The 22,980-nt window shown below is 44.1% G+C and overlaps 10 protein-coding genes across 10 annotated transcripts; 6 read left to right on the top strand and 4 right to left on the bottom strand.

Annotated features, from left to right (window-relative positions):
- Positions 1-177: 177 nt before the first annotated feature.
- On the bottom strand, positions 178-4,115 carry O0I10_004491 (uncharacterized protein; the record flags this gene model as incomplete). The annotated part of the gene is made up of 4 exons (XM_058484550.1): positions 178-3,080; positions 3,139-3,554; positions 3,644-3,853; positions 3,934-4,115. 4 exons carry the CDS (start codon positions 4,113-4,115, stop codon positions 178-180), a joined length of 3,711 nt encoding a protein of 1,236 aa, XP_058344811.1.
- Positions 4,116-4,408: 293 nt separating this feature from the next.
- Positions 4,409-5,993, bottom strand: O0I10_004490 (uncharacterized protein; the record flags this gene model as incomplete). The annotated part of the gene is made up of 3 exons (XM_058484549.1): positions 4,409-4,474; positions 4,543-5,462; positions 5,561-5,993. 3 exons carry the CDS (start codon positions 5,991-5,993, stop codon positions 4,409-4,411), a joined length of 1,419 nt encoding a protein of 472 aa, XP_058344810.1.
- A 2,402-nt stretch (positions 5,994-8,395) lies between these two features.
- Positions 8,396-9,348, top strand: O0I10_004489 (uncharacterized protein; the record flags this gene model as incomplete). The annotated part of the gene is made up of 3 exons (XM_058484548.1): positions 8,396-8,913; positions 8,996-9,048; positions 9,116-9,348. The coding sequence occupies 3 exons, from the start codon at positions 8,396-8,398 to the stop codon at positions 9,346-9,348; spliced, it is 804 nt and encodes a 267-aa protein (XP_058344809.1).
- A 304-nt stretch (positions 9,349-9,652) lies between these two features.
- On the bottom strand, positions 9,653-11,059 carry O0I10_004488 (uncharacterized protein; the record flags this gene model as incomplete). Its single annotated transcript, XM_058484547.1, has 2 exons — positions 9,653-10,923; positions 11,008-11,059. 2 exons carry the CDS (start codon positions 11,057-11,059, stop codon positions 9,653-9,655), a joined length of 1,323 nt encoding a protein of 440 aa, XP_058344808.1.
- An 809-nt stretch (positions 11,060-11,868) lies between these two features.
- Positions 11,869-12,738, top strand: O0I10_004487 (uncharacterized protein; the record flags this gene model as incomplete). Its single annotated transcript, XM_058484546.1, has 1 exon — positions 11,869-12,738. The coding sequence occupies one exon, from the start codon at positions 11,869-11,871 to the stop codon at positions 12,736-12,738; it is 870 nt and encodes a 289-aa protein (XP_058344807.1).
- A 336-nt stretch (positions 12,739-13,074) lies between these two features.
- O0I10_004486 (uncharacterized protein) lies at positions 13,075-13,359 on the top strand (the record flags this gene model as incomplete). Its single annotated transcript, XM_058484545.1, has 2 exons — positions 13,075-13,142; positions 13,212-13,359. The coding sequence occupies 2 exons, from the start codon at positions 13,075-13,077 to the stop codon at positions 13,357-13,359; spliced, it is 216 nt and encodes a 71-aa protein (XP_058344806.1).
- A 389-nt stretch (positions 13,360-13,748) lies between these two features.
- Positions 13,749-15,037, top strand: O0I10_004485 (uncharacterized protein; the record flags this gene model as incomplete). Its single annotated transcript, XM_058484544.1, has 6 exons — positions 13,749-13,851; positions 13,938-14,108; positions 14,168-14,186; positions 14,413-14,517; positions 14,578-14,650; positions 14,708-15,037. 6 exons carry the CDS (start codon positions 13,749-13,751, stop codon positions 15,035-15,037), a joined length of 801 nt encoding a protein of 266 aa, XP_058344805.1.
- A 165-nt stretch (positions 15,038-15,202) lies between these two features.
- On the top strand, positions 15,203-17,295 carry O0I10_004484 (uncharacterized protein; the record flags this gene model as incomplete). Its single annotated transcript, XM_058484543.1, has 6 exons — positions 15,203-15,894; positions 15,952-15,989; positions 16,061-16,093; positions 16,160-16,280; positions 16,347-16,806; positions 16,876-17,295. The coding sequence occupies 6 exons, from the start codon at positions 15,203-15,205 to the stop codon at positions 17,293-17,295; spliced, it is 1,764 nt and encodes a 587-aa protein (XP_058344804.1).
- A 145-nt stretch (positions 17,296-17,440) lies between these two features.
- Positions 17,441-19,716, top strand: O0I10_004483 (uncharacterized protein; the record flags this gene model as incomplete). The annotated part of the gene is made up of 6 exons (XM_058484542.1): positions 17,441-17,486; positions 17,543-17,708; positions 17,767-18,082; positions 18,159-18,291; positions 18,380-19,553; positions 19,614-19,716. The coding sequence occupies 6 exons, from the start codon at positions 17,441-17,443 to the stop codon at positions 19,714-19,716; spliced, it is 1,938 nt and encodes a 645-aa protein (XP_058344803.1).
- A 523-nt stretch (positions 19,717-20,239) lies between these two features.
- Positions 20,240-21,662, bottom strand: O0I10_004482 (uncharacterized protein; the record flags this gene model as incomplete). The annotated part of the gene is made up of 3 exons (XM_058484541.1): positions 20,240-21,286; positions 21,349-21,533; positions 21,593-21,662. The coding sequence occupies 3 exons, from the start codon at positions 21,660-21,662 to the stop codon at positions 20,240-20,242; spliced, it is 1,302 nt and encodes a 433-aa protein (XP_058344802.1).
- Between the last annotated feature and the right edge of the window lie 1,318 nt (positions 21,663-22,980).

The raw sequence follows: 22,980 nt of genomic DNA, 5'->3' as shown, positions 1-22,980 counted from the left end.
TTTCACCCATCAACTTTTTTATATACACACGTCGCGCCTCCTACGTTCACATCCCTTACTCCCATCGACTAGACACTACACTTGTTGTATGGCAAATCAAAAGAATGAAAATGATGGATTCTTTGTTTATCGAACAAAATGTGGATGAATGATCTATGTCTTTTAAAATACATTGGATTAAGGGGAATGATGGTGTTGGTTGTGATGATTGTTCTCCTCTTCATTGTCGTCGTTGTTGGTGTTGTGAGGTGAAGGTGAGGTGCCAAACTCCGATAGTGATGGAAGATGGGGATCCGAGTTGAGCAAGTCGTCATAATACGTGATGCGATAACGTGAATTTGTGTTGGAATCAGCTATACTGGAGCGTCCTGGTGTTGGTCTGAAATAATGCGTATAAAAGTAGGATGACAGACGACTGCTATCCCGTATGCTGCTACTGGTTGTTTCCTCGCCGCTTTCGACCCAACTCTCACGTATACTGCTGCTGCTGGTTACATTCTGGGTATCATATGCCGATTGATCATCTTCAAAGAAACTTCGTCGCCTTGCTGGTAGCGTCTGATGTCGTTGTAAGGATGATACTGGTGGTGGTTGTCGATTGCCAATCAATGGTTCAGAGCCACGTCTTCTCAACGATGGTAGCAATACTTGCTCTTCTTGGCCACTTCCATCATCATCATCATCATCATCATCATCGACCTGCTCTTCGATTGTGGTAGTGGTTCCCATATATTGCTTCAAATCTGGCATGGATCGTGGTCGCTGTTCTTGTCGCTCATCATCCTCCATCTCAGGTACAAGGGGTGTGATGATTGGCATTGATTGAGGTCTTGGCGGTAATGGATCATCATTCTCTTGTTGCTGATGCATTGGCATATCGACACCATATTGTTTCAAGAATGGCATTGAACCACGACGCTCATCGATCACTTTTTCTTTTTCCGAAACAGCTGCGATAGGAAGGGAATCATGGCGTCTTTGTAGAATAATAGCACGTTGTTGTAGTTCCTCCTCCTTTTCCTCCTCGTTGTCAATATGATCCACTGGCTCATTGTTGTTGTCCATAGAAGAGCGAGAACTGTCGATCAATATGGATGGGATCAAGCTTGTCGTAGAAATTTCAGGTGCTGGGATATGAATGGATGGTAATGAAGCTTGTTGTTGCCAAAGACGTTGCATGTGATCATGTTGCATTAATCCACGTTGACTTTGCTCATCGTCATCCACATCATCAATCGAGCTTGCATGATGGCTGTTTGTATCATTGTAATCACGTCCATTGTTATGCACCAGCACTGGTTCGACATGAGAGCTTGTTGCATCATCGTCATCATCCTCATACTCATCTTCATCGGTGTCCTCAGGTTCCAAAGCATCGCTTTCAGATACGGTGCAGAATTTGAATGGTGCTCCATCATCCATTTCAAGTACAGTGAGTCGACGTGTGTTGCGCCGGTGATCTTGTTGCACAGCATCTTGAACATCTTCTTGTTGATGATGATGATGAAAGCCATGTTGCTCTTTCAGATCCATACGTTTGCCCACCATCTCAAAAGCATTTTCAACAGGCTGCACAGTGTGATGATATACTTGTGGCAAGAGATGCTTGACATCCTCATGGATCATGGGTGTCAATAGCTTCTTGTGAATAGCAGGATCTTGGAACTGATTCGACAAATCTTGCTGTTTGTTCTCCTTCTTGTGCTTTTTGCCATGTGATTTCTTTTCAGTGTTGGCGGGTGCGAGTTTTTCTTGTTCCTCTTCAATGATAATAGGTGCAATTGTACCAGAGGCAGTGCCAGTCAAGAAAGCGCCCAATGTCTGCATGCGTCGATAATAAAAGTACTGAAATCCAAGAGTGAGCACTGGCAATGGGATAAGAACATAGGACTGCACATGGCCACCCTTGAGATTCAGAATAATGATCATGAGCACTTGGAAGAGAATGGTGGATGTCAAGAGTGCTTGGAAGAGCACGGGCCACATACGACCACCGCTTTCGATCTTGGTGACGAAGATATACATGAGCATGTACTTGTACACGATGGTAGAGACGACAAAAAAGAGCAATGCAAAAGGAAGCACGAGAGGGGCGATGGCTGAGTATAACAAGGCAATGGTGAAAAAGAACAACAACATGTTGTATGCCAAGGGATAGTCAAAGGGTGGAGGTTGTGCGAGTTCACGTAATTCACGAGGACTAGGACGAGTGATCCATTTGCGTAAAGTAATCAGTAGCAGTGGTAACACTTGTGCCATCTCCATTGTAAGACCAAGTGCCTTGACACATACATAGTTGATCCAAAATGTTGACACATTGGTGATGTTCTTTGCAAGCTGTACAATGTAGGTTCCCAAATCAATGTCATCTGCGACAGTGCCGTTGAGGATGAGTGAGCGTATCTGGCCATAGATACCAATAAAGATGGATGCAAGGGTGAATACAAGCAGGTTGTTGATGATGAAGAAGATGTACAGCTTTGTAAACACCTTCCGGTCAAGTGTCGTTTGTGTGTGATAGCCTTGTTGCTTTGAAAGAAAACGGAATAACATGGGTAGCACCAAGAAAAAGAGAGCCATGACAATGGGTGTGAAGTAGGATTGGATCATTCCCATCAAGAATGCATTGTTGTCGATAAATTCCTCTGAATTGGGCAGCATACGGATCAAATTGACAATGTTGGATGTGGCCGAAAGTGCACCAACAGGAATCATCCACAAAAAGATAAACACCCAAAAGAACCCTCGTCCTACCCATCGACGTACAGTCCGTGTCTTGTCATCCAATGGCAAATTGGGCCATATCAAATCGCTCGGTGGTGGAGAAAGCCGTATCGAGAAAGCCTTTTGATGCATCAGGGATTGATCAACAGCATGTGCATGTGGGATTTGCTTGAACGATGCCCATCCATAATTGGCCACCTTCGCGCTGCTGTTGGCTCTAAGCTTCTTAATCTGGGATTCAAGCTCTTTGACATGCTCGGTGTAATAATCGATCGCATCGACCTTTTTGCCACCACAAAACAAGAATCCACCTGTACGCATCGTGGGTCGTTTCTTGTTGCCCATTGCTTTGCCATCTAATGTACACACAACTTACTTAATCACTTAAATCCTTGATGTATGTATATCACTTACCACTCAAATAAGATGACAATGAGTTCTCTAAAAGGCGTACAGCTTCCTCGTGTTCTTGTGTCAAATTGGTCAACTTTTGGCTGTGGTATCCAATCATGGCTTGCTCCACCGGATACTTGAGACCCATTCCATTCATCCAATGCTTGATGCCATCGTCCGATCGCTTGTTCTCTGGAATGTTGGTGACCAGCAATGTACGTGCTGAGAGTGCATTGGGAGGGTGTCGAAAGTAGCGTTGTCGCATGTCAATGTAGTCGCATGATGCCCGGAACATGAACCATGCAATGAGGATAGAGAACACCCAAGTGGCCACTGTTGGAGACCAATACCAGCGAATGTCGTTGCGAGCTTCATCGTCCGAGTAATTGATACCAGAAATGGAGAGAAGGTCAAGTCCAGCAGCTGGCGGCCAGTCCCTGTGTTACGCGTGCATTGTATGTTTGTGTAACGTGAGTTGAAAAAGCTTAAAACGGGGGAACCCTCCCTGCTCCTTATGAGACCTTACCCAGTGTGGTAAGTAGCTACAATATTAACTGGGATCAGGGCACAAACGCCAATGACGCTCATGGCAATTAGCAGACGCCGCAACAATCGGATAAACCTCAAGAACAATACGGCATCAAACCCAATGCGTTCCATTAAGAAATCATCATCGGCCTTGAGTACCGGTTTTATCCATGCAAACCATCCTGTCCCAATCGCTGGGGGGCGTTGTCTAGTATACATAGGATACATGTAATTTGATGAGTCAACCTATCTATATACATAAAAAAGTTGTCCCCATTTCTTCCTTACTCGGGTGAAGAAAACTTGTATTTGGGTGCATAGACAAGTGTGTGGCGTGGACGTAGAAAACTGAAACCAGCAATGACAGCCAAGGAGACACCAAGGCTGATCCCCATTTGGGTACCCATACTCTTAAGTGTCAAAGTGGCATCCGTGCTTATTTGCTCCTGGAATGGGGTGTAAACATTCATGAAAACAAAACCAAAAGGAAAGAAGAGAAGAAGAAGGGATCAAGTGAGTTTCAATTGTGCGCAAAATGAAAAGGTTCACGCAACTATATTTGGAGGTTCTTCCTCGTGTCACCCTCCTCCTCCATCGCTGTCTTTTTTTTGTGTGTCGTTCTTTAATTGGGATCAAACATGGTAGGTAGAAAAAGTATTACAGATTTGATCTCTTTTTTTCGCTCAGCAAAAATAAAAGTGAAGAAAACGTGGGGGGAAGTGATTATTCTGGTTGTAGGAGATGAAAATAAAAAAAGGGATTCCTATTTCTTTAAGGGTCCCCTTTTTCCAGTTGCCAATCGCGATTTGGGCTTATCATAAATGTGGCACTATAAAAGAGTAGGGTATGCGTGTGTCAGCATACAATTGATTGTGAAAAGAAATAAAAGATAGCTACCTTGTGTGCATGCCTGTACCACAAGACACTTGTCTTTCGTTTGGCGTTACAAATAGGAACGAATTGACGGCATTGGTGGCACAAGCCCTCGATCACATCATGGTCACCGGCACGCCGTTCCAGCGGCTCTGCAAAGTGTTTGCCTGATACCGAGGAGATACCATGATAGAATTGTTTATGATACCAATAGGCACTATTTTTGAGCTGAAGCCATTTGCCGGGCTTGCAATGATCACAATAGCCTTCTTTGAGTTGACCTGTGTAACGCACCCATTTGGGTGTGTATTCATCTCCATCATAGCGCAACTTTTGTCGACGTGGTGTTGCTCCAGGAGGTGGTTGACGTAATGGATGTGTGGTGGATCCTGATGCTGTGGAGCTGCTGTCATATGGATGCATGCCTGGATGGGACTCATTTACGCCATCAGGTTGTTGTTGTTGTTGTAACAAATGATCACCACCCTGATGTTGTTGTTGTTGATGATCCATCACACCCGTCAACTTCCTAGCACGTTTGTTATTTGTGGATGTGGCAACAAGAGGAGGTGATCCATCAGGATGTCTTCTTTTAAGATCAGCGGCAAATTCTGCTGTTGGGTGATTTTGTAAGGAGGAGGAGGCTCGTGCACTGCTGCTGCCATTATTAATGTGAGTATACAATGAGCTTGGGGACATGGGTGGCACTGCCATTGCCGTTTGGGGTCGATAATGCTGCTGCTGATTGTACATATCCAATGAAGGACGTCGATAGTAAAGATCATGAATATAGTTAGCTGCAGCTATAGGATCAGTAGTAGCAGCTGCTGCAGCTGTTGTTGTTGTTGCTGTGGTGGCAGTAGTAGTGGTAGTAGTGCCAGCACCACTACTATTACTGCTTGTTGTGCTGTCGTCAGGAAGGTACATGGTCATGGAGAACAGGTCTAGGTAAGCTTGAATCAAAATTCCATTGTCGATACACAAACATTGATAGCTAGCTGTCACCCGCCCCTTTTCTCGAGGGGGTGAAACGACAACTCACCTTGTCCAAATCCTGTCGCATAGTCGGGTTCCATACTAAACATCCCATGTGAGCTTGTATCTACCTCTGTTGCTTGTATTGCTGTTGCTGCTGATGCCTCTGCATTGGAGTTAGGTGTTGCTCCAGATGCTATCACACTACCATTGGTAGATGTAGGCGTTGTCATAGTAGGCCAACAGCATGAAAGAGGGGCCGATGGAGCCGCCGAGAAATGTTGATGTTGATGTTGTGGAGGTTGTTGTTGTGGTGGTAGTGGTGCAGGTGTGGGGGAACGTGTTGATGGTTCATGTGGTGACAAGTCGTTTTCAAACATGGTGGTGGATGAACGTGGAGGAGGAGGAATAGCCGAGTCTTCGTTGCTCCCACAATATCCGTTGGAAGATGTGAGCAAGGAAAGAAATTCTTGAGGATGTGTCAGCGTTGGCTGATACATGTGTGTAGTGTTGTCAACGAAAGAGATGTGCGAAAAGAGAGACGAGGTGTGGAGGACGTAACAATACCGAGCAATTGAAGAAAAATATATTCTCGGCACAAGAAACGGGAAAAGGAGCAAAGGGGTTTTCTGTGCAAAGGCCAACTCAAGGACACCCATTTTGATGATGACAAACACTTTGTGACTTATGGCAAAAGAGCCATCATATGTTCAAGGAGATTTCCCCCATCAAAGTGAGCCTGTGATTCACGAGAGCCGCACATACGGCTGTCAAAGTGCCGAGAGACGAATGCAACCCGTGGCACCCAAATCTATCTTTTGCTCGGCGATCCAACGGCTTCCCATATCGAGAGCGTCCCTGATCTCGCTCTCTTTTCTCTCTTACTTTTGCATTCAAACCTCACGTTCCAACGACATCTGGTCTGGTTCTCCTTGGCTCCTTTGTGCTCTATTCTTGGATGTTCAGTTGCGATGGATGACTAAAAGCAACGAAGGTTTCAAATCTTTTTCAACCTTGTGCTTTCGAGTCACCATCATCGTATGTGTGTGTGCGTGTGCGTGTGTGTGAAAATAAAGACCCTTCTCTATTGAATGTTATGCATAGAACATATGATCACAGGTGCTTGTTCTTTACATTGCTCATTGACGCTTACTTGCATAAGGCTGTTCCAGCCTCTTACTATTGATTGGTCTTCCTTCTATACATACTTTGAATGTGCGAAACATGGTTAAAGTTGTTGCACACCTCTATCATGTTATATGATTTCCCATGCAAATTTGAATGTCCCGTGGTTCCTGCAAATACAAGAGTGCCGGCAACGCATTGATACATACTTTTGAAACGAAAATGTAAGGAGACGGATGCGAGTATCCAAAGCAGCAGCCAAGTCCTTTATGACATTAAAAAGATAATTGATGATGCAAATGGGGTAGGATACATGATAGCTGATTTACATTGCCAAGTCTGTAATGATAGCTTATACATCATGGTGTATGCGCATCTGCTGCAAATTGAAAGCTGGGCACCATTTACGTACTGCGGATGCACACATGGCTACTGTAGCCATGGATTTGTGCATAAAAGACAAACATTCAACCACACACACACGAGCAACATACTCTGTGCCATTATTAGAAACAAGAGGGTTCCCAGCACCCATGGCATTCTTATGTACACGACGACGTATACATACCATCACCATTGTCGTCGTCCATACGTCAAGCGTTTATGATAGGATATTTCTCGCCAAGCCATGGCTGCGCTTTACCATGCACAATGAATGGCTAATTACTGTTCGTACGACAACCTAGCAACATGCGGGGCATTAGTCATATACGTATGTTGTTTGCTCGGTTGCAAAATGACACGCACAAGCAACCATAATCGTCTTGTTACCGGGATCAACTCACTCACCGGGCAACAATGATTGCAGCATGGTCTCGGAAAGCTTAGCGAAAATGTCCTAGCATGTCTCCTTTTGTGCAGCTTTTCGCCTTGGCTGATGGTACTCAACATCATTACAATTTCAAACGTGTAATAATGAAGCTTTTACTTGAGCTTGGGATCATTTTTATTGGTGCAGCTATATGCGTTTTTTCATCAAGATGTATAAAAAGTCCATACAGGAGGGGCGTTGTTGCTGCTTACTACAAGATCATCAGGCCACGTTTAGGGATGACCCCAATCTGTCAACAGGTATCATGGCAACCACTTGTTGATAGGGCAACGTCGTGTGTGCATGGAGGAGGAGGGTCAATAATCTTGTTGCCTTGTAGTTTTTTTTTCTTCAGCATTCTTTCCTTTGTGGATATATCACGCAACGCAAAATGACGCAAGCTATATGCAGTAACACATGGATCAATCAAGCCATTGGGTATTGAGAGGTTTTGCAGGTCAAGTTTGAAACTAATATGTTCTCGTAGGAGCCAATACCATTTTTGAAACCTCGGCACTGCGGATGGCCGAACAAGCTGCTGCAATCCCAAATGTGTCAGAGTTGATGATATCTTCATACACCAAGCTACATATTGAAATACCAGGCTTAGTCGTGGGATAAATAGCGCATGTGATACATTGTGTGTGGAGTGAGAAAAATATAAAGACAGATTTGACAGAAGGAGGAGGGACGAGGGGGGACGATCTTTCAAAACAATAACAAATGCACGGATCTACGTGACAATGTTGGTAAATGTAAGGCTCGATAAAGATACTTGTTTACACGTGTCGTTTATTCCAACTAGCTAGCTTTAGTGTAGATGTATGTACGTACATGTCTCCCCTTTATTATTGTGTATGTGTATAAAAGCAACATCACTCACCGACACACTTTTACCCTTACCCGATTTGTCACTTGCATAAAAAGCGAGCCTTGATCGCATCATTCGTCTCAGTTTTTCCCGCCATGGCTTCCTCTTCCCGTGCCAAGTTATTGAATCCCACGCAGTATCACCTGGAACAGCAGCAGCAACAACAGCACAACCCGCTATCGTTGTATGATCAGGAATTGCCATCGTCTTCATCACCCTTTGTCGATCAGGACAATTTCTCCCAAACGTTCCTCTCTCCCAATGCAACCACTTTGGACGAACTAGACGATGTCGACTATCAGTCAGGGATGTATGCTGACTCGACTTGGCTTGGTGCTACGTCACCACCACAACAGCAACAACAACGAGTACAACCTATGCCAATGATGAATACACATCATCAATACCCTCTTCATCCTTTTGGTGGTGGTCAAGGCAACAACAATACATCATCAAGCCCACCCTCTGGTGGATTTACAGGGCCAATGTCTGCACCTGCCAATATCCTTTCAGGCTTTCCAATACAGCCCACACCATCCTCCTTCGCCAATCATCATCAACAACAACCAGAGATGGCAAAAAGTCTAGAAGAGGACTATGCGATGCAAATGAAGTAAGTTTCACTTTGGGTGATGGGAAGAAGAAGAGAAGAAGCAAAAGGTCAAAAAAGGCAATTGCCTAACATGGTTGTCTAGTCTACAAATGGTGATGGAGAAACGACGTCGTCGACGTGAATCGCATAATCAAGGTAAAAAAGAACAAGTATACTGATGGAGAAGAATGGATGGATTGATTCATTGAGGGACCTTTTTTAGTGGAACGTCGTCGCAGGGACAATATCAATGATCGAATCCAGGAACTGGGCACATTGTTACCAGAAACTATGTTGGATACCAGTGGCACATTCAAGCCCAACAAAGGAATGATCCTTAAAAAATCAGTGGATCACATCAAGTTCCTCCAACAAGAAGTCAACACTTATCGACAACGAATCCAGGAACTAGAAAATGTGCTCGGCTCATATCAGGCGGCGACGAAACGGCAATAGATCCCTTTTATGGGTGATTGTTTTCTTTTGTTTTCTTTCTTTCTTGCATCTACGTATGTATGTGTGCTCAGCAGTATCGTCACTTTATCACCTCTTTTATCTCTCTATATATATCTATCTTTATACACTCTCCTGTTACAATACCATTGACATAACTTGTATATCATCCAAGTAGTAGTAGCCCCCGACACCTTCTACCATTGTATACCACCCACTCTCCTTTCTTATGTAATCATGCCATTCTCATCCATGTCTCCCTTCGACCCATGAATCATTATTTTTTTGGATATATAAATCTCTTTGTTTATCGCCATGGATTATCGGTCTCTTCAATATCCCACAAATGATGATTACTACTACTGCTAAGATGATGATGACGATGACGATGCTGATCTAAGCCGTGTTCTTCCTCCTCCTCTTCCAATTTCCTATCAATGCCTGCAAATCCAATATCCCTTTGTTCAGCAGCGACCCGCGTAAAGAATTGCTCATCATCGGCTGGTGGCGTCACTTGTACAGGTCGGCGTTTGTCATTGTTCCAGCTATCAATGAGATCGGCAAAGGCTGATCGCTTGGAAGGTTCAATATCCATCACTGATTGTTGTTGACGTTGCTGTTGAGGAGATTTGATCAAAGGTGAACTCGTTGTTCGGATAGGATCCACAAGTATTGACCAAGGATTGCTTTCACTCTGAGGCGTGCTAATCGATGGATTCATGGCGGGTGGTGTAGTGTCAAAACGAAGAGCATCATTGGCAACGGATGCAAGTAATTCTGGATCGTCATAATAAGGATCATGCTGCTGCTGCTGTTGTTGTTGCTGTTGTTGTTGCTCATCGTATTGTTTGTTGCTATCGTCTGTATAAGAAGTCGATTGAGACTTGCTCTTTTTGTTGTTGTTGTTAAGGAATCGACTAAAGAGGGACGAAGATGCAGTGTTGTTGGTCTTGTTGTTATTGGATACTTGTGCTGGTGCTGGTGCTGGTGCTTGTGAGAGGGATGAGGATGATGCAGGTGATGATAGTTGTTTTTGTTCAGGGGCCATCGGTGGCGATGTTGCCGTTGTTGATGGTCTTTCAGGAACAGGTGGAGGTGCTGGTTTCTTAACATTCGATGGTCTTTGAGGCACAGGTGGTGGTGGAGGCTTCTTTTCAGGTGGTGGTGCTTGTTGCTGTGGTCTAATTGTAGCAGCTGCAGAAGCTGGTCTTTCGGGTACGGGTGGTGGTGGAGGTTTCTTGGGAGATGATGGTGATGTTCTTGTTGTTGCAGTAATTTCTGACTTGGATGATGCATTATCAGATAACGATGAACGTGCTGATGAAGAAGAAGATGTTGTTGCTTGCTGTCTACGAGGACTACGACGACTTGCTCCAAATAATGCATCTTCATCATCTTGACCGCTTCGAAGTGCCGACCGCTTGCTGTATAGACTACCACTTCCAAGCTTGGAGACATCGATATTCCCAAAAATACTGCCATTGTCCTTGCTGCGTAAAGGGTCACTTGGTTTAGGCGACTGTGCACTGGACCCAAACAAGGGGTCATCCGTTGCTGGTGACGATGCGCTCAAAGGATCTTGAAATAGTACAATCCCATTCATAAGACTCGTGTTCACCCACTATCAACCACCCATGTCTTCCAATGTGCATTGACACCTACCATCGCCAAAGAGGTGGCTATGTTTAGCCCTTTGTCTAGACTTGAACGACATAACTACACACAAGAGCCGAAAGGAGAGAGAAGGCGTGTGTCCAATGGCCAAGTTGACCACCACCTGTCGGGCTTTTATCTATCAACGCCCTCGTGCTTCAGATGATTGACGTAGTCGCTTTTAATCAACCCACCTGTCAACATTGTTCTATACACATAGCCCTGCGTGGAAGAATCCCATCACCTTTATTATAATGTACAAGTGGATATGGAATAAAGAATGATACTTTTTCTCGTTATCTTTCTTTTCAATGATCCCACCTCTATCGATAGCTAACAAAAGACAACTATCTAATATCATGCATCATGCACTATGCTGTGTGTGCCTAACTTGGTTCAAAAAATGATCCTCGACCTTGGCTACCTTCCTAAAAAGAACCTTTTACCCTGTTGACAAGAGTCCATATCTCAACCAGCCCATATACCTTGACATTTTATCAGTCAAAATCTAGGCCTATCAATCACCAGCAAATATTAAATACACAAGGAAGATGTTGTAGTATGGGCCAAACAAAAAGCTGCACTCTTCTTTATTAATCCATGTCTTCTTCTCAAGGTAGTAGTAACGGTATCATTCTTCTTGTGATTTACATACAACATCAACTCACTTTGTTACATCACTAAGAGCTAATTCTTGTTTCCATGACCACAATCCATTCTTTATTTGGGGGAGATGGTGGTTGCATGGCAACGATTTTATGCAATTCTACGACCAAGGACAGGATGTGTCAAAAGCGGCGCTATTCGGGGTTTCACAAACGATGACCGATAAATGGGGTTCAATCATTCATTGTCTTCCTCACGTATACAATGACAGAAAGAGTCTTTGTTATTGGTGGTACAGGTAATATCGGTGAGCGTGTTGTGCGTCAGTTGTTGGAGAACAATGTACAGGTGACTTTGTACACGCGATCGCCAACCAAGGCCCAGGCCATGTTCCCGAATGCGACGATTGTGCAAGGCGATTATGAAGATCTGCAACCTCTTGGACGTGCACTTGAAGGACACACACGGCTCTTCCTCCTCATTGTCGATTATGGGTGCATGGGTCGTCTCAAGGGAGCAATTTCATCGATGGCTTATAGAGCTGACATACGACAAGTGGTGGATATCTCATCTCTTGCAGTGACACTCCCATGGCGTAGCTCTTTTCTCGGTCATGCGCATCGTCAAGGTGAAGAAGCCATTCTTGCTAATCCTAACCGCCAAGGCTACTACGTGGCACTACGCCCATCCATGTTCATGTCCAACCACCTGTGGATTGATGTGCACACGATCAAGAAACAAAATGTGCTACGACATACAGCAGAGCCTGATGAATTGGAAGGATGGATTTCGCCAAATGATATCGCTGATCTTGCTGCTCGAGTGCTTTTGGAACCTATGGAGAAGCATGGCGATGCTGTCTATGAGATGAATGGATGTGTGTTGACACCCAAAGAACGTGCAGCAGCTTTCAGCAGAGTCCTTGGACGTGAAATCACCTATGAACAAATCACCCCTCAAGAAAAGTACAATTTTATGACGCAAACAATGGGTATACCTCATCTAATGGCATTGGATCTCGTGGCGTTATTCAAAGGTGTCAACAAACAATCCATGTGTCTTCCCATTCTACTTGGCAAAGAACCCGAATCATTTGAAGAGTACTTGAAGCAACATAAGAATGTATTTGAATAGATGGCATTTGTACATATAAAGATCATAGATTACATCTTACATAATGTAATAATGGTGGGAGAGTGGTGATCATTGTTATCCGCTTGTATCGGTGACTTCACGACGCTCGGCTATTAACGAGTTTCACCGCATGCATATTAAGAAAATGATCAATGATGGTAGTCATTGGAATATGGCAAATAGACAATGGACGTATTACACTGAAGGATGAAGAATCCGTTGCATGATGCACATGAAGAAGGATCTCGTGACCGGCAACCATTGATTTTTTGCTGAGTGTCGATGGAGCAATCACACACCCCCGCTTTTCTTGTTTACTCTTTACAACTTGCACTAATGCCTGTCGCCAAGATCGTCACCAACCCCCACTTTGCCTTCATCACCCCCGAGAAGCTCGTCCGTGTGTAAGTAATGTGAACGCTACAATCGCATCATGGCCGTATCGAGATGACTGAACACGTTTATCTTGATAGTGCTCCTTCTCTTGCTATTTGGGGTGCTGCTGCCGGTTCCGCTGTTATGTTGCTTGGCTCTGATGTTCCTCTTGTCAAGAAGGATATCTTGTCCCGTATTCCCGTTGTTGGCTCTTACTGGGCTGTTCCTGAGGAGAGCTCTGAGTAAATCAGATGTATTCTTTCATCATAGGTATGTATGTGGATGGATGCGTGGGCGTGTGTTGGTCGACCTTAGAGGTGGGCTACCCATCCTTTTCCCCAATGATGCATATAACTAACGCGTATGTGTATGTTGTGTATTGTCTCGTAGATCAAAGGCATTGAATCAATTCGGTTTCGGAAATATTGAAAGCAATTAAAAACGACAACCGGCTTGTTTGTTCATTCCAAACACTGCTATTCTTCTTCACTCGTATTATTATTATTTCTTTTTTTACCATGATGTACTGCTGGCTGCTTCTATTATTGCTACTATCGGTTGGGTGGGTGGATGGTCAGAAAACTAAATGTCGCAACATACGCACAACATTCAATACAACAACCCATGGGTGGAAAATGGAATCGAGTCCAGCAGAGACCTTTTCTTTAACAGATGATGGATTACGAATGCATCTTGTACCGCCACCACAATACGAACGATTGATCCATAAAGCAACGAGTAAATATCCTCACCCATCATCATCATCATCATCACAAAGGGAATACGTTGTGGGCTCATCATTGGATATTCTTTCTTGTGGATAGCATTACCGTACAATAGCCATATGGGTCATGGTCCTACATTGAATTCTACTACCTACATGCATTATGGTCGATTATCAGCGACAATCAAGTCCTCCAAAGTGGGTGGTGCAATCACAGCTGTCATCCTCATCAGCGATAGTGGCGACGAGATAGACTTTGAAGTAATTGGATGTAAGCATAATTTTCTTTTGTATTACTATCATCATGGCGGCTGACTCTATTCCTTATAGCGGAAGATCACACTGCACAGTAAGTCGATATTGGTAACTTGATACCTTCTTCCATATGCTAAATGAGTCATCATCAAGAACAAACTTCTTTTGGGGTCACCATCCATTATACACAGTCAATGGCGGATCACATGATATCCAGGGCGAAAATGCTTATGATGCATTTCACACGTATTCCATCGACTGGCAAGTGCAATTATGCTATACGTGAGTCAACATGAGCTAAATGAGCCACCTTTTTATAGGAGTCCGGAACGTATTGTATGGGCCGTTGACAATGAAGCCATCCGCATAAAGAACAGGGACGAGACGTGTGATGATCAAGGTTGCAAATTCCCATCGACGCCAGCGTAAGTGTGTATTATAGGAGAATCCTTGCATAGCATACTCATAGTGTGGGGTTGTTGTAGACGAATCCAAATCGGCTTTTGGGATGGTAGCTTTGAATTTGGTACAGCAGAATGGTCGCATGGACCAATTGATGTAAGCAAATCAATCGAAAAGGAGGTGTATGCTGTTATACTAATTGCCTCTATATAGTGGGAGAAGCATGTTGACACACCCATCACATCCTATCTAAAAGAAATTGCCGTTGAATGCAATCCAGAGTATAACGAGATCGTGCACGAGCTGCCTTCAGATGAAGAAACAGAGACATTGGAACCAAGTCTACCAGGGGAAACCAACGAGAATGGATCAAACAGCCCAACCAAATGGAGGCCAAAGCCTTCCGATGATCAACAACAACAACAACAACCTCAAGATCCTCAGCAACAAGAAACACCAAGAAATGGAGCATCGATTTTTTCACCTTTTACTTTAATACCTTTATCTATTATTACATTTACCCTTGCTGTATTGATGGGTTAGAATACTACCTAGACCGTGTAACGATAAAAGAATGGCTGTTTTCAAAATGATCTGTCAATGTCAAGAATGTTGGTGCAATATTCAAAGGCACAATCCACACTATGTACGCATCCTTTTTCTCCTTTTACACAACCAGCCCATTCCTTTTCACCATTGTCGCTCGTTATGGAAGTTTACTTTCACTCACCATCGATTGAAACTAACGGTGCTATCGCTTCTGCTACAACAAAGGAGCACTCAAAGCCAGCATCAACCATTGATGGGACTCCCAATATGGCTACAGCTGAACCTACAAAGTTGATGAAAACATCCCGTTCCAATAATCGTAGTGCATGGAAGACATCACTTACACGCATGATTGATTCACAAAGACGAATTGCACCCACTACTACTACCTCCAACAACAACAATGATCATGAGCCATTAAAAAAGCAACCTATCAGCCAGATGATGAAACAACGAGCTCTTTATTACTTGGAAAAGAAACCATGGGCAACAACAACAACAACAACGGCGACAGAGGATGCACCAGCCCCTGCTGTTGAATCCTCAACATTGGATACATCAGTGACCAAACAGCAGCAACAACATCATGGGCAACAACAGCTACGTAATGCAATGGCATGGTTAGGGCGATCCTTTCAACGCCTACACACTGCACAAAAATCTAAAGAGCTTTTGCGAGCTGCATTTAAGAGGAATCTATCATTACCAGCACTATCGCATTCGACAGCATCAACCATGGAACATACAACTGACAACATATCTGCCAAAGAGCAAAAGCAAAATGATGATGATGAAAGCACTGGGCGACCTGCATTTGACCGTGAGCGTAATAATAATGCTCATATTGAGAGGTAAGGTTTGACATGCGTTGCTATGCTTTCCTTGCATTCTAATTGATTTTGTTTCAGCGAATTGAAACCTGGTACTCGAATCATTCATTGCAAAGGTAAAATTAAATGGTGGTGGCCCACCGAGAAAGAAGACAAAGAAATGGCTAATGTTGATGTGCTTGGAAAGTATTACAGCTTATCAATCTTTCATCCAACAAAAGTAAGTAGGCAACATACATGCAATCAATTCAATGAAAATAGTGATTCAAACCACTTTTTTACAAAGCTCGTCATTATCAGGTGGATGTGCGTATGAATGGTGTTAGCCAAACGATGGTGTATGGCACGCTGAGCAAGTCATCCAAAAACAGTAGTTGCACTACAGAGCCATCATCTGTATTCCCAATGTAAGTGGTGATCACGAGGTGTGTCAAGGGATGAACATGACATGGTGACACACGCATCTGCTATAGCCACGTGTGTACTGAGGATGAATCAGATGGTCCATTTGAATTGGAATTCGTGGTTAGTAGACGCCATGGACACAAGGGTATCATTGGAAGAATCGCTTCAAAGAGTGCTACAGTGGTGGTGGGTGTAGGTCATATCTCCTCGCATGACATGCCTCATTTTGCTCGAGCCGGCACACGACACGTGAAACGATGCAAGCTTTCCAACCCAAATAGAATACGAGGATGGGATTTGGATTTGACATTGGAGTTGGTGTGTGAGCAAGTTGTAGGAGGTGCTGGTGGATTAGTGCCCCAAAATCGAGCACCATGGACCTATTACACATATGCCTCGGGGTTATCGGATCTAGCAGTGGAGGACGATGACGACAGGGAATGTGATGCTGCGTCACTAGAGACTGCACAAGCTCATTGCACAGCCGGAGATTATCTCACTTTTTATATCCATGGACGATCTTTCCCGGTAAGCCATAGTATGAAAAAGAAAAATTGATTATAACAGGGGACTTAATGGGGTATATACACATCATAGACATGGGAACGATACTGGGTAGTGCTAAAGCAAGATAGCTTGTTGCTGCATGACTTTTCTTATGGGGAGCAACGAGGACCTGCATATGAAATCTCACTCAACGCCATTGAGCGTGTAGCAAGACCCACATTGGATGAACAAGATAGGATTTGTTTGGGACGTACACATGGATTAGTACTTCAAGTGGATCCAAAATGGCTACAACCACCACCTGCTGCTGCTGATAATGATGATGATGATGATGAGTCGCCGACAGCAAGAGTACAGCAGGAGGAGGAGGAGGCGGCCATTGATGAAGGTAAAATCTTCCTCTATGCAGACAATGCTACCCATGCTCTTTATTGGCGACGTTCTCTTGCTGGCCATGACAAAAGTGATAATGCTACACATGATTCAATCCACACCCGATTCTTATGGTGATCCTATATCGTTTGAAGCAATAAAATCGAAGCGTGATCCTAAATCGCTCAAAGTGAAAAATTTGCTGTGTGCTGCGGCGAACTCTTTCCTTAAAACCAACTCCCTTCTTTATTCTCTTCCTTATTCCTTTTTCTTTTACCGAATAATGAACAATGGTAGCTACAACAATGAAAGCCTAGATCAGCGATTTGGTAAGTAGATCTATCCCATCTGCACTTTGATCTTGCCCTAAGACTTCGTCATCTAGCTGGAATGGGCCTCAACAACTCATCTGCTCCTCAAGCATCAAAGTATGTTCCTCCTCACATGAGAAATCGCTCCTCTGGTCCTCGTCCTGATGGTCCTCGTCCTGATGGCAATGCCAACTCTGGTTGGGCAGCCTGGAACAGTGGCGATCGTGCTCCTCGCAACAGGTATGTGCTTAAAGATCGCAACGTATATGGATTCCCTCCTTCTTACATGATATGATAGCGGCTGGAACTCTTCTCGTTCCGATTATGGTCGTGGTGGTTATGGTCGTGGTGGCGGCTTTTATGAACGTGGATCTTATGGTGCCGGCAACTATCGTAATCGCCGTGAAGAGGGAGGTTATCAACGCCGTGATGAATCCCGTGGTTATTGGAGAGATGGTGTCCATCATGTCGGTGCCAGCAACCCTCGTGCTGAACGTGAGCTCTTTGGCACTGCCGATGATTCAGACCGCCAACAAACTGGTATCAACTTTGAAAAGTACGATGACATTCCTGTTGAAGCAAGTGGTCATGATTGCCCTGAAGCAGTGACAGTGGTATGTATTCATTTCGTTATTTATAACCAAAGTGGTAGTTGTTGTATCACTTTTACTCATCCTCTTTATCACATAGTTTGGTCCTCCTCTTGATGAACATCTTTTGAGCAACATTCAGTTGGCCAGATATACTACTCCCACCCCTGTGCAAAAGTATTCCATCCCTATCGTCGGTGCTGGTAGAGATTTGATGGCATGTGCTCAAACTGGTATGTTATTATCTTCATTGGGGGGATTAGGAGAAAACACATACAAAATGAGATCATGAAAGTTAACTAAAACCTTGCTACTTTTTAGGTTCCGGTAAAACTGGTGGTTTCTTGTTCCCTGTGCTTTCGGAATTGTTCCTTAAGGGTCCTCTTGAAACACCTCCCGAAGAAGCTAGCCGTGGTTACCGCTCTCGCAAGGCTTATCCTACTGTGTTGATTCTTGCTCCTACTCGTGAATTGGTGTCTCAGATCTTTGATGAAGCCAAAAAGTTTGCTTACCGTAGTTGGGTGCGCCCTGCTGTTGTCTATGGTGGTGCCGACATTGGTTCCCAAATCCGTCAAATCGAACGTGGTTGTGATTTGCTCGTTGCTACTCCTGGTCGTCTTGTTGATTTGATTGAACGTGCCCGTATCTCTCTTACCAACATCCGCTACTTGGTCTTGGATGAAGCTGATCGCATGTTGGATATGGGTTTCGAGCCCCAAATCAGACGCATTGTCGAGAAGGAAGATATGCCTGGTGTTCAAGATCGTGTCACCCTCATGTTTTCAGCCACTTTCCCTCGCGATATCCAGTACCTTGCACGTGATTTCTTGAAGGATTACATCTTCTTGTCCGTTGGTCGTGTTGGTTCTACTTCTGAAAACATTACCCAAAAGGTTGAATACGTCGAAGATGAAGATAAGCGTTCAGTCTTGCTTGATATTTTGCATTCCACTGAAGTCAACGGCCTTACTCTCATTTTCGTTGAGACCAAGCGTATGGCCGATATGCTTTCGGATTACTTGATTGGCCACAACTTCCCTGCTACTTCTATTCATGGTGATCGCTCGCAACGTGAACGTGAACGTGCTCTTGATTCATTCCGTACTGGTCGTACTCCCATCATGGTGGCCACTGCTGTTGCTGCTCGTGGTTTGGATATCGCCAATGTGGCTCATGTTATCTCATACGACCTTCCTTCCGATATTGATGATTATGTCCACCGTATTGGTCGTACCGGTCGTGCCGGCAACACCGGTCTCGCTACTGCTTTCTTCAACCGTGGCAACAAGAATATCGTGAACGATCTCATTGACATCCTCAAGGAAGCCAACCAAGAAGTCCCTCAATTCTTGGAATCCATCTCACGTGAAACCAGATCCTATGGTGGCCGTGGTCGTGGTCGTGGCCGTGGCAACTTTGGTGGCCGTGATTTCCGCAAGTATGACAATGGCGGTGGTTACTCCCGTGGCGGTGGCGGTGGCGGCTATGGCGGCGAGTAAGTATTATTGTTTCCTATTGATTTTTGATGTTGCATGATGTTGACTTTCTATTACAGTAGCTTTGGTGGCTACGGTGGTGGCTATGGCGGTTACAGATCTGCTGGTGGTGCTTCGAGAGACGTGCCTCTTCAATATCAAACCAAGACCAGCTGGTTCTAAACGAAGAACGGGATGACGGGATGCGTGCTTTCCCAGTCCTTTTCTATAGTTTAAAAAAAAAAAGAAATCCCTTATCAAAAAAGTCCTGTCTTTCTCTTCTTTATCACGCGCATCTCATCCATCAACCCATTCATTCCATGTCTTTTTTCACCTCCATTGGTATCCTTTTTTCCGCACATTTATGTATAGAATTTTTCCCCTTTCATTGTTAAATGGAAAAGAGAGAATTAAATCAATCAATTTAATGCAAACAAACAGTGGTTGTCATGGCTACGTGCTTCTATGGATACGTGCGTTGGCTGAATTCAAATCGAGTTGCTGCAAGACATTGGATGTGTTATAGAAGATATTACAGATGCCTTTATATTGTTGGGTATGGTTCGACACATGTGATAGAGTGATGAGGGCGTTCCATATATCGAGTATAGGATAATATATACAGGCTAGAATACAAAATGATGAGAAAAAGAAGACTATCTACATCCAATTGGGCACGACACAATGATTGAGGTGATTGCTAAGATCATTCATATGCTTTGATCAATCCTTGAATGGAATCCTTGGTACCAAAGATAAGGCCCACAATGCCTAACACAGCAATGAGTGCGCACCAGGCGAGTTCATAGATAGGCTTATTGCGTACACCAGTGAGCTTGAGATAGAACACCACGGGGAAGATGAAAATCAATCCACAGTTGGCGAAGGATCCAATTAGACCCATAAGCAAGTCAAAGTGAGGCACAAAGCATGCAACAACGCCAACAATGACGATAACGATAATGCGTAGAATAGCACGAAGAATGAATTCCTTCCATCGGCCAAGCTTTTCGACAGTGATGCCAAGCATGTCTTCAAGATCGAGAGCGAATGAGGTGCACAAGAGTGGACTGGCAGTGAGCACGTGAGCTGTCATGAGCACAATGGCGATCGTCTTTGGAACACCATCGGGAATGCTGTCATAAACGGGACTCTTTACGCTGACACCATAGACGTAGTAACCGGGAATAGCTGTCAAGAAGTAGAGGCATGCACATGTACCAAGGCCTGCAGCTGCAACCTTTGGCCAATCTTTTGGACGACGCATGGATGCTTCCACGTGAGAATAAATAACATTGCCACCATAGCTGAATGCAATTGTTGACAATGCAATAGGGAATTGATTCCAAATAACAGGGTCATGGTGTACAGGGCCGACATCCTTTTGATCGATACAAGCAACGACAAGTACAATGATCACCGTAACAGCAGTTGACAATGAACCAAAGGCACTCATCAAGGCTGTTTCTTTCATGTTTTTAAGCAATACAAGTGGGATGGCGATGATGGCACATGATACGATCGTCCATGGAGTCGGACCAATTGCACCGGGTGTGTTTTTACAGAGTTCCTGAAGATTGGCACCCGACAATACCATGTATAAAACGGGCACACCAAGTAGAAGCCATGCGTTGAAGAAAAAGGTGATCCAGCCACCTACGGCGCCAAATGATGCTGTAGCCACATCCTTGTAACAAGACAATCGTCGATCGCCCTTTGCATACAAGCATCGCACCAAGATGATAGCGGTATACTAGAAATGAAACCGTTTAGGATTTATACGACCCGCGGAACAGCGAAAAAAAAAAGAATTACCGTGGACATGAGCAAGGCCAAAACAAGGATGAAAATACCAATCCAACCTCCTTGAGCCAACGCATGTGGCAAGCCCAAGGTACCAGTGCCAGCAATGACACACACAACATTATAGTATGCATAAGTAGAAGATGCACCTTTGCTACGATCTACGTCTTTGAAATCGGTGCCGTAATCGTATTCGCCTTTAAAAGAGATACGTTAGCTAACCATGATGATTATCAAGATCATAAAGATGACTCACCATCATGATGGACAATCGAGGACCCATACTCAATTGAGCCATTGCCGCCCTTTTCTTTGTAAATTGACATCTGGAAATAGAGGTCACAGGTGTAATGTACAGATGCCGAACCTCACAAAAATACCCGCCCTTTTATACTTGAGGGTGGTTCCAGGGAAAATTTGATGGTTGCACCGAGTATCCTTGGCAGCTTATTGAACCAGGTAAAAAAAGCATAAACCCCGTTTCCAAACACGTATGTATCAAGCGGAGTAGTAGTAGTAAAGATCAAAGAGAAGATTTTCCCCACACTTATTCTCACGATCAGTATTGGCCCCCACTGGGGTGTTTATGATAGCCTACAAAAAAAGACAAAATATCGACCATCCATTCGTTACATGACGTATCGAATTGGGCATGACTTTTTTTCACCAACCCCACAGCTATAAAGTATTCTCGCCATGTCGGATCAACACGGATATAGGTTGCACGAAGGCTATTCAATGGCGGAACACAACAATAAAAACCTGGTGATAAGATAGCAGACCACGTAGCGTCACACATCGTAATAACTTTTGTGCATAGGCAAATAGGTTGCATGAAACATGATCCTTGTGAGGGGTGGGGGTGTGGTAACTGTAAATGTCTAATTTTTTACTGATGTGGACAACATGCAATGATGTTTGATGATGCTGCGCACCCACTTGTCCCAGAAAGTCAAATGATATTTCTCACGCAAGAGCTGCACCCTTCCTCTTTTAAATGTTGCAGAGCACGGGTCCTTCCGTGACAGACGTGGGAAGAAACGTTGATAGGATATTGGCCACCACCCCAACATCAAACAAAACAAAAAAGATGCACGTATCCAAGATGTGGCTAAGTATCTTTGCTGAATAATACTCGTGTCTCATTTGTCCCTGAATGTCAGGGTACAAGTATTCCACATTCCTGTTGTTGTTTCCATGCAACATCAGAAATGAGACATGGATGACGACGACCAAGAAGAATATAGTCCTCTACTACAACTACCTATGAGGTGTTAAAGGAACACAGAATATAACTCATTTCTCTCACATGTACATAAATTGGAACGTGTTCACGAGTACTCGTTAATAAGCATTGGTATCATACTCAATCAGGAATGCTGAAGGCATCACTTGCCATTATTGCCATATCGGGTGATCGTACAAGCTATTGGTTGAATCAGCAGCCGCCTCGTGGAGTGTCACTATTATTACTAGATACTCTCCACCCGCACACGTCATAGGCTCTTTTCTCTTTTAACATGCATGATTGGGCAAAGAGCCATTGATGGGTTGGGGTTGAATATTACTCTTTATGCAAAACCATTCCAATGGTACAATAAATGGTAGGGTGGTGATGGAGGATCATTGTTATGGAAAGTAGGA

Source organism: Lichtheimia ornata (assembly GCF_029851405.1).
Source record: "Lichtheimia ornata isolate CBS 291.66 chromosome Unknown scaffold00016, whole genome shotgun sequence".
NCBI classification, from domain to species: Eukaryota; Fungi; Mucoromycota; class Mucoromycetes; order Mucorales; family Lichtheimiaceae; genus Lichtheimia; species Lichtheimia ornata.
This window is presented reverse-complemented; position numbering and strand designations above follow the sequence as displayed.